The following is an 18,077-nucleotide window of genomic DNA, read 5'->3' as shown; positions in this document are numbered from 1 at the left end:
CTTCCATTTTTATTCTTCTTCACATTTCATTCTATCTTTGCTTTGTGTGTTTGGTCACTGATCTTCATGAAGACAAGTTACTGTCAGTTTGATATTAGACTTTATCGGAATAACATCAGTCTGAGAACACACACACACACACACACACACACACACACACACACACACACACACACACACACACACACACACACACACACACACACACACACACACACACACACACACACACACACACACACACACACACACACACACACACACACCATTATAATGCTACAGTTGATCAAGGTGAAGTTAACATTAACTACTTTAGATTAGAAACTGTTGGGATGTTTAAATTTGACTCCTATTTTATAAACTTATCATACACAAATACAAAATATCAAACTAACAATTAAGTAAATTACTAATCTTACAAATCATTTCATTAGTAAGATGATGTTAGAACTTCTGCAACATAAAACATTTGCATAACTCACTGTAGAGTTAAATCATGTTCCATTTACCTGAGCTGTGAGATATAAGGCAGACACTGTAGGAAACTCCTCACTTCACTCTCTTCATCTGACCATCCTGTCAGCTCCACTGGTTTCTTCTCTGGTTGTAGTTTCAGCACTTCCAGGAGGATGGAGGTCTTTCTCTCTGAGAGGTTTATGAACCAGACTCTAGGAGCTGACTGGAAAACTGACAGTAATGATGGAAGAACTCTCAGACCTGTTTTAGTCTCACAGTCCTTAACATGGGAGAACAGATCCAACAGGAAATCACACTGGTATTCTTTATGATCATCATTCATGTATCTCTCATCCAAAGGGAATGTTTGATATGTGCAGACTGATGATAACAGCTCCAGTATCTTCTCTCCTGTCTGCTGTTCTCTCTCTGCTGCTGCACAGAGCAGATTCCCAAAGATCCTGGTTTGATCTGAGACTTTAAACCAGTTATTGACACTGAAATGAGATGTAAACATCTTGTTTCAATATAACAGCAACAAATTTCATGTAAAACTGGTTTTACAGATGTTTCTTCTAAAAGCCAACAAATACCTGCTAATGAGCAGAAACTGAAATCAAACATGAATCAGTGTAAAATTCAACAATAACAGGATAAATCATACATGGAGTTTTTACTTTACTCACTAAAATTCTTCTAAAATGTTGAAGGAACCACAAACATCAGGCTACAATGGTAAATCCTCAGTTTTTTTTCTCAATCCATCTCCTTCAAAGCTCAAAATACTGGAGTAGAAGTTTAAACATCCATTATTCTGTAAAACTATCAAACTTCACACACTGATGTTGTAGCATAGTGGAGATTTGCAAAGCTCTACTTTCACTTCCATGTGACGTGTAATTTCATTTCAGTGAAGCTACAGAAAAATTAAGTCACTCAAATATTCGACTAAGTTCCAGTCACTTTACTTTCTGTATCAGAGTCACAGGAGCCACTGAATGAGTGTTTGATCCAGCATCCATCACTGATATTTGATCAGAAAAATTATAAAGTCTTGTAGAAAATCATATATAAATGTATTGATTATTATTTTAAATATAAAGTATATTTTTCTAGTATAAACTGTATCAATCAGTTTTCTGAATTTGGAGGTTGTTATTCTGAGGGAAATTTAAAAAATGCAACACAGTTTCTCCTTCACTACTATTCTGTCAAATCATACATCAGTGCTTCATCAGTGGACACTCACCATTTGTTTTCCCTCAAGACATCCTGTCTCCCACTGATGTGTTAGATAGACACCAACCATAAACTGCCTACATCTGAGTATTTGCTTCCCAGTAGGGAACCAGAACTGTTGATCAATCTCAAGACTTAAAAGACATGAGAAGCAAAAAGCTTATTAAGGGTCATTTTCATTGACTCATTCCTTGTCTCATTGTGTGAACTTAGCTGTGAGCTGAGTGGTTAAAGGCTGAGCAGCCTGTGAGGCCTCGTCAATCTGATTGTAGATATACAAAAGACTGACTGGATGGGAGAGTTGGGGGAGCAGACCCCAGATCAGGCGATACAAATACAATAGTGGGTGGGTGACCTCCACCCACACACGCACACACTCAGGAACAGAATCCAGGTAGGACCTGCATAATTTTACAAAGCATTGTCATTCTGATAAGTAATCCCTGTTAACAGCAGCTGTAATAATTTCAGGTGAGAATTCTCTTGTGTGTGTTACCATATTTTTGGTAAAAAAATAGGGGACCAACCAATTGAGTGGTGCTTTGTTCAAATTAACAGGAGGTGAATGCAGCCACACAGCACCTTAAGTAAAAATCTACAAATCATTCTTTCTCTGGTACCAACAAATTTTTTGTGTTTGCTACAGTACGTAGATGATTTGCTAATTTGCATTTTGTATTTGTCAGTTTAGATTAGCAGGGAAAAAATGTATATGGTGCAACTGTTAAAACATCTTGTTGACAATGGCCATGAAGTGATTCTTTCTAAACTGCAGTTTGACTAAAGTGACATATCTGGGTCATGTGATCGCCCCAAAGATAAACAGTGTCACAAAATTGAATTTGCCGCAATTCAAAAATATTCCAAAGCAGATGACTAAAGAAACGTTGACTTTTCTTGGCATAACAACATTTTTCAGACAAATTGTTCTCTGTGTGAAGTTTTCGTGTTTGCTGTGTTTAATATTTTTGTTGTTGTTGTTTGCACTTTATGAAAAAATGTGAACTCCTGAAGAAAAAGTGTTGCCCAATACTCTAGTTGTTGACCAGAAAGACAGTTACATGCCTTCTTTTTTATCCCAACCTCATTTGATTAGCTGTTCTGAGATGTTGCTTGAAAAGTCCAACATTGCTGTGAAAAGATGTTCTATATGTTGAACCCTGCTACTCTGCTGCCTGCAGAGGATGATGGATCCTCATAACTGCACTGAGGTAATAGAAACCATCTGTACTTCCAGACCTGATATCACAAACACACTAATTCTGATTTCTGACATAAGAGTTATGATGGCTTTGATTCTTAGTTTGCAGCTGCTACAGAAGGTTCATGATAAAACTACCCTCTAACTTGTCTGCACACGCTGGTGAGCTGAGAGCTCTTACTGAAACCTATAAACTATCCATTGATATGAATGTTTATGAATGAATGATTATTTAGACTGACTACATTTGTTGTTATTCGTAAGTTATTCGAACAGACAAAGGACTTTTACGACATCAGACACAACACTAATTGCACATTTTTCTTGTTGCAGCTCTATAGATCTTGTCTTGTCGCCTTAAGTCGATTAAATATCGATTATTAAATGTGACACACTAACATAAACAAAACAATCTATTGGTAGGAAATTCAATTCAGGAACTGAATCTACAGACTGAACTGCAAACCATGCAGTCACTATCAAGCGTATCTGGAAAGCTTTATGAAGACATTAGGTGCAACACTACAAAAAAAGGACATGGATTCGTCCAGAGATAAACTTTGAGAGAGAGAGAGAGACATGTCGCGTGGGTCCACACCAGCCACTGCAAGAGGATCCCCATACCGGAACAGTAAAAGGAACTACAACCACATGCATACCGACTCGACAAGGAGACGATCACTGTGGAGGACGACCTACAAGCCACAGATGGTCAAATTTGACCTCTGAATTGTTCAGCTCGGTGAGGGGGGAGAAGCGATGATTGGGCTTGAACTAGACTTCAACTTCCAACAACTCCAACAAATGTGAATACAGGAAGGTGACAGAGGTGACATCTGCTGCCCAATGATGGAGAATCCCACACGGTAACAGCACCCACTCAAACTGAAGGAGTGGAACCTGAATATCAGATTGTGCACATTTATTCTCTTCACCACGGTTGCAGAAATCTTAAGGATGATTCATGAATTATAGCAGAATCAGACAATGTTAGTAAAGTTCTTCTGATTGACTGCATCAGCATTCGAGCCTCCAGACAGACGACCTGGGACACCAATGACATTTTATTCCAAAAATGCCATAGTGCAATATCCATCATTCTCTCCCAATCCCAAGTGGATACAAGACTCGTAACCAGATTGCAGCAGGATTTGATTCCTCCCTTTGCTGGTGATGCACAACCAACAAGAATGTTGATTGGAGCAACTACCTGTATTACAACCAACAGAGATTCATCAATCACACACTTGATGCCATTGGAGGTACAGCTGAGCAGTTGGCAGCAACATTGCAGATGACATGGGAGAACAGAATGGCAACTGACATGTTGCTTGCAGACAAGGGAGGAGTCTCCACCACGTTTGGAGACTCGTGTTGCACCGTCATCCCAAACAACAGAGGCCCACATGGGTCTGTTACAAAGGACCTGGAGGGACTGTGACAAGAGTGACAAGAACTGTAAAAAAAAAAATTGTGGCTATGATGACACCAGCCCAGGCTGGTTTGAAAATGGAAAACCTTCATCCTGTCCCTCTTCACAGGTGTTGTTATAGCCATTAATCCACTGACCCTGTGGGGGTGTTGCCTTATTCCGTGTGCATGTGGACTAATAATGCGTGTCACTGATCACTCCATCTCAAACCAAGTGACTATCCAAAGCCTTCCTTTACTTAGGGACAGTGCTTCCCCAGAATCCTTTCCCATCCCTAACTGGGAACCTCCATATCATGAGAATGATGACATAGCATCTAGTCCTTTTCTCTGAGGGTCAGCATGTATTTGTTTTTTTTTTTAACCCCCCAGTAAGAATCAAGACTTGGGGTGAAACTTTATCTCACTAAATTTCAGTGTGAGAAAAGATTTAGTTTAATATATGAAGTGACACTGGGGTGAACAGTTCAGCAGAATATGTTTTGGAGGGCTCCCTATACTCAGACAGAACAGGCCTGGGTAAGATGTAACAGGATTGAACGTGTTCTTCCAAGGACAGGGACCAGTCCTCTGGTGGACACAACCAAATCAGGAGGGAACTTTGTGACAACAATTTCTGGAGTGAGCATATTGTTGAGGTAAAGAAAACACTTTTATCCCCCTGAGAGGATTTATGGTGCAGCCCACAACAGTACAAATAAGCCAATAGCATATTCAGATTTTCAGATCGGATTCAAACTTTGCTCATTTGGTGCAAATACTGAAAACATTTGACACAATGGTCTTCAAAACAAACCAGAACACGTTTTCTAATACGTTTCTATTCAAACTCTAAAACCCTGATGTGTTTAGGCAGGAAGAGCCATTTGTGGCTGTTCTTTAATGCAGGAAATCTCCTGCTTCATATCTGAGATTTAAGAAACCAAGAACAAAGCTGCAGGACAGTAGAAAAACAAACAAACACAGCAGTTAATCACTGCTCCTGAGGAACAACTGAACTTCTAATCATCAACACTGTGCGATCGTCTCTGCTGCTTCACAATAACAACAGTTAATGTTCAGAACAAACTGGGAGCTTAGTGAAGTAAACATGTATCAGTTAATGAGAGATGAGCAGTTCTCTGTAGGAAAGCTGCCTTTAGGTCCTACTGAACTCTGGGAAATGTAGGACATTAAAACTACACTCCATGATGTGATGTGGACACATCAGCTGAACACATTTTAACTTTCAAACTAACAGTGAGGTGGTGTCGATGTGAGAACACAGCTCCACAAATGTTCACTACAATCATTTACCTGAGCTGTGAGATATAAGGCAGAAACTGTAGGAAACTCCTCACTTCACTCTCTTCATCTGACCATCCTGTCAGCTCCACTGGTTTCTTCTCTGGTTGTAGTTTCAGCACTTCCAGGAGGATGGAGGTCTTTCTCTCTGAGAGGTTTATGAACCAGACTCTAGGAGCTGACTGGAAAACTGACAGTAATGATGGAAGAACTCTCAGACCTGTTTTAGTCTCACAGTCCTTCACATGGGAGAACAGATCCAACAGGAAATCACACTGATGTTTTCTATCACCATCATTCATGTATGAGTGATTCCAAAAGAATGGTTCATATGTGCAGACTGATGATAACAGCTCCAGTATCTTCTCTCCTGTCTGCTGTTCTCTCTCTGCTGCTGCACAGTACAGATTCACAAAGATCCTGGTTTCTTCTAAACAATTTGATGACTGAAGATCAAAACTGGAACAGTGAGAAAGAAACATTTTGTGAATATCTGATCTCAGCTACTAAAAAAACAAGCACACCCTATTGTAATGCTACAGTTGATCAAGGAGAAGTTGACATTAACTACTTTAGATTAGAAAATGTTCGGATGTTTAAATTTGACTATTTTATAAACTTATCATACACAAATACAAAATATAAAACTACCAATTAAGTAAATTACTCAACTAATCTTACAAATCATTTCATTAGTAAGATGATGTTAGAACTTCTGCAACATAAAACATTTGCATAACTCACTGTAGAGTTAAATCATGTTCTATTTACCTGAGCCGTGAGATATAAGGCAGACACTGTAGGAAACTCCTCACTTCACTCTCTTCATCTGACCATCCTGTCAGCTTCACTGGTTTCTTCTCTGGTTGTAGTTTCAGCACTTCCAGGAGGATGGAGGTCTTTCTCTCTGAGAGGTTTATGAACCAGACTCTAGGAGCTGACTGGAAAACTGACAGTAATGATGGAAGAACTCTCAGACCTGTTTTAGTCTCATAGTCCTTCACATGGGAGAACAGATCCAACAGGAAATCAGACTGATGTTTTCTATCACCATCATTCATGTATGAGTGATTCCAAAAGAATGGTTCATATGTGCAGACTGATGATAACAGCTCCAGTATCTTCTCTCCTGTCTGCTGTTCTCTCTCTGCTGCTGCACAGAGCAGATTCCCAAAGATCCTGGTTGTTTCTGAACAATTTGATGACTGAAGATCAAATCTGGAACAGTGAGAAAGAAACATTTTGTGAATATCTGATCTCAGCTACTAAAAAAACAAACACACACTATGAACAGATATTAGCTTGTAAATGTCCTGTATTAAATGAAATGTAATTGTACTTGGTGGATGAGTTTTACCAGACATGAACAATATATGAATATATTACAAAGCAAAACATCTAAAAGTCATTATCATGTCCAGTAGTTGTACAACAATTCCCATCATGCAATGCTTCATCCTGCTCTGGAGAAGACAGATGTGTAAACTTCCATCACGTTGAACTACATGTGTGAGTAGAGACACAAAATGATGATGATTCATACTGAAGGTGTCTGAACTCTTCATTTGTTGTTCACTGGTACAAATCTTATCATGGTCAGTAAAGTTCATTATAGTTAGAAACTAAGAGGCAGCTGAACATACTTCTCTTTGGTTTCAGTAACTGTTTTAAAGATACTATTATTTTGGATTCACATCATTCTCTGAATTACATTTGTGTTTCAACGTCATGTTTTTCTATTAGCAGGGCTGAATTCTTCCATTTTTATTCTTCTTCACATTTCATTCTATCTTTGCTTTGTGTGTTTGGTCACTGATCTTCATGAAGAAGTTACTGTCAGTGTATGTTTGATATTAGACTTTAGTGGAATAACATCAGTCTGAGAACACACACACACACACACACACACACACACACACACACACACACCATTATAATGCTACAGTTGATCAAGGTGAAGTTGACATTAACTACTTTAGTTTAGAAACTGTTGGGATGTTTAAATTTGACTCCTATTTTATACACTTATCATACACAAATACAAAATATCAAACTAACAATTAAGTAAATTACTAATCTTACAACTCATTTCATTAGTAAGATGATGTTAGAACTTCTGCAACATAAAACATTTGCATAACTCACTGTAGAGTTAAATCATGTTCCATTTACCTGAGCTGTGAGATATAAGGCAGACACTGTAGGAAACTCCTCACTTCACTCTCTTCATCTGATCTTCCTGTCAGCTTCACTGGTTTCTTCTCTGGTTGTAGTTTCAGCACTTCCAGGAAGATGGAGGTCTTTCTCTCTGAGAGGTTTATGAACCAGACTGTAGGAAGTGACTGGAAAACTGACAGTAATGATGGAAGAACTCTCAGACCTGTTTTAGTCTCACAGTCCTTCACATGGGAGAACAGATCCAACAGGAAATCGGACTGATGTTTTATAACATCATCATTCATGTATGAGTGATTTAAAAAAAATGGTTCATATGTGCAGACTGATGATAACAGCTCCAGTATCTTCTCTCCTGTCTGCTGTTCTCTCTCTGCTGCTGCACAGAACAGATTCACTAAGATCCTAGTTTCTTCTGAAGGATTTGATGATTGAAGATGAAAACTGGAACAGTGAGAAAGAAACATTTTGTGAATATCTGATCTCCGCTACTAAAAAAAACAAGCACACCCTATTGTAATGCTACAGTTGATCAAGGTGAAGTTAACATTAACTACTTTAGGTTAGAAACTGTTGGGATGTTTAAATTTGACTCCTATTTTATAAACTTATCATACATAAACACAAAATATCAAACTACCAATTAAGTAAATTACTCTACTAATCTTACAAATCATTTCATTAGTAAGATGATGTTAGAACTTCTGCAACATAAAACATTTGCATAACTCACTGTAGAGTTAAATCATGTTCCATTTACCTGAGCTGTGAGATATAAGGGAGACACTGTAGGAAACTCCTCACTTCACTCTCTTCATCTGACCATCCTGTCAGCTTCACTGGTTTCTTCTGTAGTTGTAGTTTCAGCACTTCCAGGAGGATGGAGGTCTTTCTCTCTGAGAGGTCTATGAACCAGACTGTAGGAGCTGACTGGAAAACTGACAGTAATGATGGAAGAACTCTCAGACCTGTTTTAGTCTCACAGTCCTTCACATGGAAGAACAGATCCAACAGGAAAACACACTGATATTTTATAACATCATCATTCATGTGTCTGTCATCCAAAGGGAATGTTTGATATGTGCAGACTGATGATAACAGCTCCAGTATCTTCTCTCCTGTCTGATGTTCTCTCTCTGCTGCTGCACAGAGCAGATTCACAAATAACCTGGGTTGATCTGAAAGTCTAAACCAGCGACGAACACTGGAACGAGAAAAAGACATTTGCCGTTATGTCAAAAAAAAAAAAAAAAAAAAAAAAAAAAAAGTCAAAGGCCCACCGTTCTACAAACGTACAATTGGTTTGTGTTTTTTCTACAAGCCAACAAATATCTGCTAATGAGCATATTATAAAATTAAATATGAAGGTTCATCTGACAAAAACAGGTTAATTCCCAAAGCTTTACCTTCACTTCAATGTGACGTGTAATTTAATTTCAAACATTCGTCTCAGTAACAGTATGTCTGGCTCACACACTCACAATCAACATCAGCTCCACCCATAATCCTTTGTTTTCACTCCCATATTTCTCATGATCACACATCTCGTTTGACTTGATTATTGATCCATTTCGTACATAACACTGCCTGCAGTTACTCATTGCTGAAAAGTAGAATTACCACCCAAGTTTCTCTTGTCTGCCAGTGTTTTGAATCATTCATAAATAAAGTTTCCCTTTCACGTCTGCATTATCTCCCCAGTGCCTGTTAAAACTACGAATGTTTCCTCTGTCAAGCTTCATACTCTTTGTGTCAGGCATTATTGACTCTTTCTTTATGTCATGTAGCTTCTCATTAGCCATTTGGCATAGAGCTGATGTTGCTGTTAACAGTCTGGAGCATTTTTTAGACATGTTAACAGAAATACACAGAAACATCATTTTTCTTGATGTAGAAAATGTGGTGAAGCCTCCTGTCACACAGACTCATTGATCAGTTATGGCAGCAGTGCAGAGATTCTCACTTCGACAAGTGTTTTCAGCGAGTTTCGCCCTGATGATAACCAGAGAAGTAAAATCATTACTGCTTGATTATTATTAACTTCTTATTCATTGTAATTTGGTGACAGCGACCTGAAGGGCTGTGTAGCGTGTGGTGGAGCATAAAGCAGTGGTGGCCTAAAATGCCAGGTTTCACTACACTTTAAAAATAAAAATGTGGTGCAGGGTGCAATGTTTCAAACTGAAAGCTCACACAGAAACTTTAGGGGATCACTGATATTAACTGTTGTGATGGCAACATGGCATCTTCCTGACAGAAGATGACAATTCCAGAGCAGAGAGGACGGATTCCAGTCTCGTGTTAGCACTAGCTTAAAATGTAAACAGTGGCTTTAGGTTAGCTACTCTGTGTGAAACATTTATAGTTGGAGGCTACATTCTGACACCGATCTACCTCATTAGTTTTTTCTGTCTTCATCTTTTACTTAGGCTTTGGAGTCTTAGGCTGGATCTGCCTAAGTGCTGTTAACAAAACACAGTTTCTCACAGCCTAATTGTTTTAAGTCGGGACTCCCCACTTACACTTTTTCTCTTTGGACTTTTATTTTGTAGCCCCTTTTTCCCCACTTCCTGCTCCTAGTCCTGTTCTTTAGCTTTACCTTTCGTTATCTTTCTTTATTGTTTGCACCTGTTCCCCTCACTATTTAGGTCCAGCCTTCCCCACAGTCCCCTGCCAGACCATCATCTTCTCTTTTACAGCCTATGATCTGAACTCATGGTCTACATAATCCTAGCAATCCTGACTCCTGTGTATTGGACTCTGTCTTCCAGCAACTTTTGGTCTGAGGTTTGTTGTGCTTCTGTTGATTAGTTTCCTTAGCCTTGGCTTGTGTATTAATTTTGGTTTGTTTATCATCTTTGTCTCATTTTATTCCTGAGCCTTTTTGTAGTGTTTGGATTGGTTACTATGTATCCCTCCTGTTGTCGACATTAAGTCTGTTTGGCGTCTTGTTTTCTTTAAGTAAACTTCCCTAGTGTTCAGTCAAGTTGATAGTTTGTGTTAGACTTTTACCTGTCATGAGCCTTTTTCTTTGTACCCTCCTGTTAGGAGCGATTTCTGTCTGTCATTGAATTCTTACCAATAAATGCTTTTGTTAGTTCAGTCCCTCTCACAATCTCCTCGCTTGGGTCCCCCCTCACCCTAATTGTGATCGTATGTGCTGGCCCCTCACTGAAATCAAGCCGAGTTTTTCCACTATTGACCCAGGCAATCTCCTGATGCAAGGTGTTACGTGTGAAAGACCACTCCAGGCAATTGTAGTTAATGCAGGTCTTTCTCTTTTAGTTCAACAAAACTTGTGAACACCAATAACTAACTGAATCTGTAAACAAACTTCACAATAAATGCTTTTTTTTCCTGTTCTATCATCTGTTAATTACAGCAAGTTCTCATCTTCCACACTCAAGTAGAACAACTTGATAAGACTACATTACATTCTCCTGTAGCATTTCCATTTCCTGTGAAATTTAATTTTTTAAAATTCAGAAAACTCAAACATGCACTGAATTAGTTAATGTAGCTTAGTTTAAGTTAATGTAGTGCAGATAACTAGATGTGTAGTTACTAACAACCCAATAAAGGGAACAGTTAAAAGGACACTGTAAGATCATTGTGGACTAATTGAAGGACTCAGAACTAACTACTTACTGTGATCTTATATTTGACAGTTCACTATTTCTGATTAAGATGTTCCATCTTCCCAGTTAACTGATTCACTCTGTCCTCCAGGACACTGGTCCCCACAATGTTTACAGCCTGTTAGCTGAACTGCAAAGACTGTTTAAGCTTCACATAGCACGAGTGGGCGGTGAATTGTTGGTCTGTGTCATCAGGACACAGACGAAATGTTACAAAAAAGAAGTGCTTCTTCAATCTGCTGCTCTGTGGTCCCACATTTTGTGCTTCCTGCTCTTCATATGTGAAGACCTCTAAGCTTTTTAACGACCCACCCTGTACCAGTACTGTTTGAGTCTGTCACAGGAGACTTCCACCACATCTCTTCACATTAAAATAACTCTTGTAGCATGTTTCTTTTAAGAAATGTGATAAATGTTGTACACTGTCACAAACTGACTCAAATCTTGTAACAAAGCAGGGGAAATGACAATTAAATGCCAATTGTAAGAATTGGTTTCTAACAAACAGTCAAACCAAGAAAGAAAACACTATTATTTATGGAGTGTGCGTGATGTAGGACTCTCAGCAGTTTAGGCAGTGCATGGATGAGTAAAAGATGAAGCGTGGTTCTTAGGGGGGAGAGAGAGAGAGAGAGGGAGAAAGAGACTAAGCTCATTTAACTTTAACTGAAACCTGGACAGGTTTGACTGAATTGGGTAAACAATCCTGCCTGCCTGCAGTCTACTGCAGAGAAAATGCAGCCAGGAAACAGGGTCATAATGTAAAGAATGGAAAGGTGGGCAGAGGTTCACCAATCTGTGCCAAAAAACAAACAATTTCAGAAAAATGCTCAATGCTTTTCTTTTGACAAGAAGCAATAGTTAAAGTTTGCTCAGCAAGATCTATGGGTAAAATACAGTCTAAGAGGGATCAAGCTATCTTTAGAAACTGGTTATGTACCAACTGGTTATGTACAAAGACCTATAAAGTTGCTGTATTCAAACCTCTGCTTACAAAAAACTGCTTCTTGAGCCAGGTGTTTTAGCCAATTACAGTCCAATATCCAATCTTTTGTTTATTTCTAAAATCCTTGAAAAAGTAGTTGCAAAACAATTATGTGAACACCTTTTACAGGAATGATTTGTATGAAGACTTTCAGTCAGGATTTAGAGTTCATCATAATACAGAAACAGCACTGGTAAGTCACCAATGACGTTTTCTTGGCGTAAGATAATGGACTTGGGTCTGTACTCGTCCTACTAGACCTTGGTGCCCCGTTTGACACCATTGACCACAACATTGTATTACAGAGACTGGAACATGGATTTGGGATTAAAGGAACCACGTTGCATTGGTTTAAATCTTATCTGTCAGACAGATTCCAAATTGCTCATGTTAATGATGAATCTTAATCTATATACGTGTGGTCAAAAGCATCACTGAGTAAAAACCATTAAAACTACACTCCATGATGTGATGTTTATGTGGACACATCAGCTGAACACATTTTAAACTTTCAAACTAACAGTGAGGTGGTGTCGATGTGAGAACACCGCTCCACAAATGTTCACTACAATCATTTACCTGAGCTGTGAGATATAAGGCAGACACTGTAGGAAACTCCTCACTTCACTCTCTTCATCTGACCATCCTGTAAGATTCACTGGTTTCTTCTCTGGTTGTAGTTTCAGCACTTCCAGGAGGATGGAGGTCTTTCTCTCTGAGAGGTTTATGGACCAGACTCTAGGAGCTGACTGGAAAACTGACAGTAATGATGGAAGAACTCTCAGACCTGTTTTAGTCTCTGAGTACAGATCAATGAGGAAGTCACACCATTTGGATTTCAGAGAAGATGTTTGATATGTGCAGACTGATGATAACAGCTCCACTATCTTCTCTCCTGTCTGCTGTTCTCTCTCTGTTGCTGCACAGAACAGATTCGCAAAGAACCTTGTTTCTTCTGAAGGATCTGATGGTTGAGGCATGAAACTGAAAACACAAGGATTACCAAAACATGATTTTATTCAAGAAAAACTAAAGCTTTTATCCAGACTGGTTTGTCGAATGCATTCTGCTTAAATTATGTTTAAATATCAACAAAAACACTGAATATGGTTTAAATAAAATCGGAACTGATATGAAGGACAATCATTTACCTGAGCTGTGAGATATAAGGCAGACACTGTAGGAAACTCCTCACTTCACTCTCTTCATCTGACCATCCTGTCAGCTCCACTGGTTTCTTCTCTGGTTGTAGTTTCAGCACTTCCAGGAGGATGGAGGTCTTTCTCTCTGAGAGGTTTATGGACCAGACTCTAGGACCTGACTGGAAAACTGACTGTAATGATGGAAGGACACTTGAACATCCTTCACTCTTGAAATGCTCGTACAAATCAAGGAGGATGGTATGTAAGCTACTGTTAAAAGAAAACAACGAGATGAGCTTATCCACCACACTATGAAAACTTTCTACTCTTTGAAGTGCTGCTTTCCGACATAAATCCATTGATAGTTTCTTTTTCTCCATCTCCACTGTCCCATGGTGTTGTTCCTGGTCCTTTACTCCTGGATCTCTGTAGGTCATCCTGAACCTGTGTGACAGTAAACAAATTCATATTGAACAGTGTGTTTCGTATAACAGCAGCACAGCTGGATATGAGTCAGATTTTAGCTGTGTGGCTTTTGTTGTTTCACATTCTTTGACTTTTGTGACGTATTTGTGATTTTTTTATGCAGTACCTTCTAGTACCTCAATAGGATGAGTTCACCTTAACTAAGGGTCTTCTGATAAGGTTAACTGCAGCTCCTTCTCCCATTCGCTTTTAATCCGAAAGAGAGTTAATTATCAAATGATGAAAAGAGGTTATAGAAAACTGAGACTGAGCCAGAAGCTTTGAGTTGGGCCATAACAATGTTCAGTAATGAGCTATTTGGTGACTGTGGGAAGGAGGGAAAGTGCAAATGCATTATGCTGTGAACCTTAAAGTATTTGAAGAGATTTGATGTAAATTTGTTTATGGCTTGTTCTTTCATTTTTCCTTTTCTAAAACTAAATTGAAAATGTAAAAAAAATCTGATAGGTCAAATTTTTGCATGTGGTGTGTGAATGCATGACCCAGGTAAAGTATTTTTCTTATTCACACTTAATTCAACGTGTTTTTCGCACATTTTTGTAAAGTGATGATTAAAAAACCAAACAATTATGTTTTTACAAAACAATAAAACTTAAAATATGTGGAATAAGCAGTAAACAAGAAGTTACATACCTGAGTGAGCTGATGTTCGGCAAAGCCTCTAAGAGGGACTCACACAGATCTTGGTAGTCAGGAGCTTCCCTGTCCCAGTAGAGACAGACGTTAACCTTAGTAGTAATCTTCTTCATTACTTTAACAGCTCTTTCAAACAGCTGCCTTCTACCCACAACTGGAAGGTGCAACTGGTTTCCATCAAGTCTGAGTAAGCTCATGTGATCCATCTGCTCTTCACTGAGAAGGAAAATCTTCCAAAGCTGCCGTGGCAGAGGGTCACACCTACAAATGGGAGACAAATGGGAGACGACTACAGCATTCTGAACATTACAATAAGGAATCAACAAGGTGCCACAGCTTTTAAATGATGTTAAGATGAAGAAATATTTTACATTCTGCTCCGCATACCATTGGACATTTTGAAGGCATCCAAATAGTCCACTCATTCCTTTATCTGAGACTTTTACGTCCTCGAGGTTCAGCCGTATTTTCTTCTCCTTGGACTGTGTGATCACATAGGACACAGCACAGCAGGGGTAAAGATCTAGAGTCTTTTCACTGAGATCCAGGTGGTATTCCAGTTTCTCCAGAAAGTAGATACATGCTTCAGGACACTGGGACTCGTACAAACACTGGCATAGGAACAATATGTCAACATCAGGGCCACTGTCCTCAGTGTCCTCTTCCTCACACAGACAAGAGAAAAACGTGTTTATCGCTTCCTTGAAGAACCAGTTGGATGTAGTCTTGAGCTCCTGAGCTGGAATCAGACACTTCATTAAAGTTGGGCTCTTCTCATTCAACAATCGACACATGAAGGGGATCAAATGTTTCATGTGTTTCTTGTCCTCAGTGAGACACTGCTGAAAAACCTCCTTGATTTTATCAGGATTCTTCAAGAGCCACACTGCAGCAAAAAACTCCTGAATTGTGTAGTGGAGAAAAGCATATCTGGTTATTGTCTCAGTATGTGCAACTTTGACAACAAGACTTTTTAGGAAGGAAAGGACACAAATGTCTTCACAAGGCAGTTTAGTCAGATTCACAGTTTTTCCTTCAGTTGCAAGAAAAGCAACCTGAGCCAAAGACAGTATTTCCTCACTCTTGTTAGTGATGAAGGAGTTTAGGTCTTTGGTTTTTGATCTGTTGCTGTTCATCTGAAGGCTTAAACGAACAATGTTAATGTATATTTCAGTGACAGTACATGGCTGTGCAGACTGTTGGGATGAAAAACAGGCAGCCACCATCAGCGCGTACATCGGGACGTGGCAAAGAGTCAACAACTCCAGGTTGCTCGAAACTTTCTTCTGTTCTTCACCCAGCGTTGCAGATAAATATGTTTTGATGGTCTTTTCACTGAAGCCTTTCACTTCCACTCTGAGAAAGTCCCAATGAAAGAAGTCTTCTTCATCCTCTGGTCTGCACGTTATGATGATCTTTGCATCAGGTAGCAGGTCTTTGTCCACAAGCTTCTTCACCACTGATGAAGAGAGATCTGTGACTCCATCAAAAATGATTGTGACATTGTTCTTTATATCCTGTAAGACCTCTTCTTTGCCTTCACCTGGTTCACTAAACACATTAAAAAGAAGATCCTCCAAGTTCTTTGGGGTTTCAGACATTTGTCTCATGTCAAAGTAAAACATGTAATCTAGCTCCTCGTTGTCTCTTTCTGCCCAGACTTTGAACATTTCAAGAGAAAGTGCTGTCTTTCCAATTCCAGGTTTACCAACCAACAGTATGTTTTTATCTGTTTTCAGAAGGTCACTGGGGGAAATTTCTGGTTTGTCCTCAGGGACATAGGTCTTCAACTTTTTAGGGCGACTCATCCTGCTTTTCTTGCTCTTTAAAATCTTTATTTTAGATGGAGAAATGTTCTTTTGTGTGTCTAACACAAGGGAAGTGTACGACAGATCAGGCTTGTTTTCTTCAAACAGATTCTTGCTGGCCATCCAAAAGTCACGTGATATTTTTAGAGCTTTTGACTTCAGATAGTCCTGATATCTGTAACTCTGCTTTGAACCTGAAATAAAATACATAAATACCAAAAAAAATGTTAAAATGCCACCTAAAACCAGCAATGCAAAATATGATGAAGTCTCCATACATAAAGGTGGTTTGTAATTGGTCCAAAAAAACAGATCTCATCCCAATCAAGATGAAATGGGGGATAAGCTTGACATTCAGACATTGTCCTATGTGTTTAAACAGCAGTAAACGTACAACCTACAGCTAAGTTTTATAAATCCAGTCTGCTCGTAAACTTCACAATAAGGACTTGATTTGATTTATAGTTCTGAGCTGATCAGAGGTTAAACTATCTGACAATTGTACTGCTCTGTATGCAAACTTGTGAAATTAACAGTTGTGAGTTTGTCCCTGTTTCATAATGTCAGTTATTATATAGCAGCATTTCTTCCAATGTTTTCCACTTTTCAAAGGCTCAATCATTTGATACATAAAATTCCTGTGCATTGCATAGAAAGTAGGAACATTGTTAGACACTAGCTACAATACATACTCAGAGCCGTAAAAATATTCTAAAGTCATCGTTATGTGCCACCTGAAGTGTTTTCATTTTCTCTTAACTATAAAACCAACACAAATGCACTGTACTGAGTGGGGTACAGTAAGTTTTGAAGAGGGACATCTTTTAATCATCTGTACAAATGCGAAACCCACTTAAATGTACTTTGTAAAAAATAATAAGTATAAGATGTTATGAATCAGGATTCTGCTTCCAAATACCTTGTAAGTAGTTTGTTTCCATCTTTGTCTCTTCCTTAAAAGAAAAGCAGCTGATCCAGTGGTGAAGGTCAAATTTCTTGGTCTCAGTTGAAATGAAAGTTTTTTGGTCAGGGAGGAGAGATGGCCTCCCAATTGCCCTCTTCCTCATCATGTCAATAATCCTGAGGAACTTATAGCAGGCTTCTTCCCCATTTTTCATGACTGAGTCCAGTATTCTCCTGGTCTTATTATAGTCATATACCTCTGCCTGTATTTTACTGACCTCTTCATCACTGAGAACTCTTTGCTGGTACAGATTTTCCACGATCACTGAGAGATTCTGTAATTCTCTCACTAGGTGAAGTCTGGCCCTCTTGATGTAATCCAAAGCAGACTGGGATGTACAAGCCATGTGTCCTCACCTCTGTATGTTCTGCAAACACCTCCAGCTTAACTCATCTGAAGAATAAGATACAATGTAAAATGATAACTAAAGTAACTATAATGCCTGTGATGTGTGATCAGTTATGTAAAAATCTAAAAACCTGCATCTTTGCATCAGCTGGATATAAAACTGCTGCAAAACATCCCAGTGTCTAAAGGATTTGGCCATTGTTTATTCTCTGTTTATTCACTAAATGAGTCTCTTGTTTTCCACTTTTCATATGTTACACATGATGTTTTATTAATCAGTGTTG

The 18,077-nt window shown here is 38.8% G+C and overlaps 1 protein-coding gene across 1 annotated transcript in view; it reads right to left on the bottom strand.

The window, feature by feature from the left end:
- LOC137125117 (uncharacterized) overlaps window positions 1-17,838 on the bottom strand; it is a 32,181-nt gene extending 14,343 nt beyond the window's left edge. The window contains exons 1-10 of the mRNA XM_067500103.1: window positions 17,401-17,838; window positions 15,061-16,675; window positions 14,671-14,934; window positions 13,561-13,995; window positions 12,989-13,393; window positions 8,547-8,990; window positions 7,784-8,230; window positions 6,383-6,829; window positions 5,624-6,070; window positions 510-953 (exon numbers count right to left, since the gene is read on the bottom strand). Of these exons, the coding sequence (XP_067356204.1) occupies window positions 510-953; window positions 5,624-6,070; window positions 6,383-6,829; window positions 7,784-8,230; window positions 8,547-8,990; window positions 12,989-13,393; window positions 13,561-13,995; window positions 14,671-14,934; window positions 15,061-16,675; window positions 17,401-17,791 (5,339 nt within the window). The 5' untranslated portion in view covers window positions 17,792-17,838. The remainder of the gene's footprint in view (window positions 1-509; window positions 954-5,623; window positions 6,071-6,382; window positions 6,830-7,783; window positions 8,231-8,546; window positions 8,991-12,988; window positions 13,394-13,560; window positions 13,996-14,670; window positions 14,935-15,060; window positions 16,676-17,400) is intronic.
- Between the last annotated feature and the right edge of the window lie 239 nt (window positions 17,839-18,077).

This window comes from Channa argus, chromosome 4, assembly GCF_033026475.1.
Source record: "Channa argus isolate prfri chromosome 4, Channa argus male v1.0, whole genome shotgun sequence".
In the NCBI taxonomy this organism is placed as follows: Eukaryota; Metazoa; Chordata; class Actinopteri; order Anabantiformes; family Channidae; genus Channa; species Channa argus.
The sequence above is the reverse complement of the archived record's forward strand: the minus strand, read 5'-3'. Positions and strand labels throughout refer to the sequence as shown.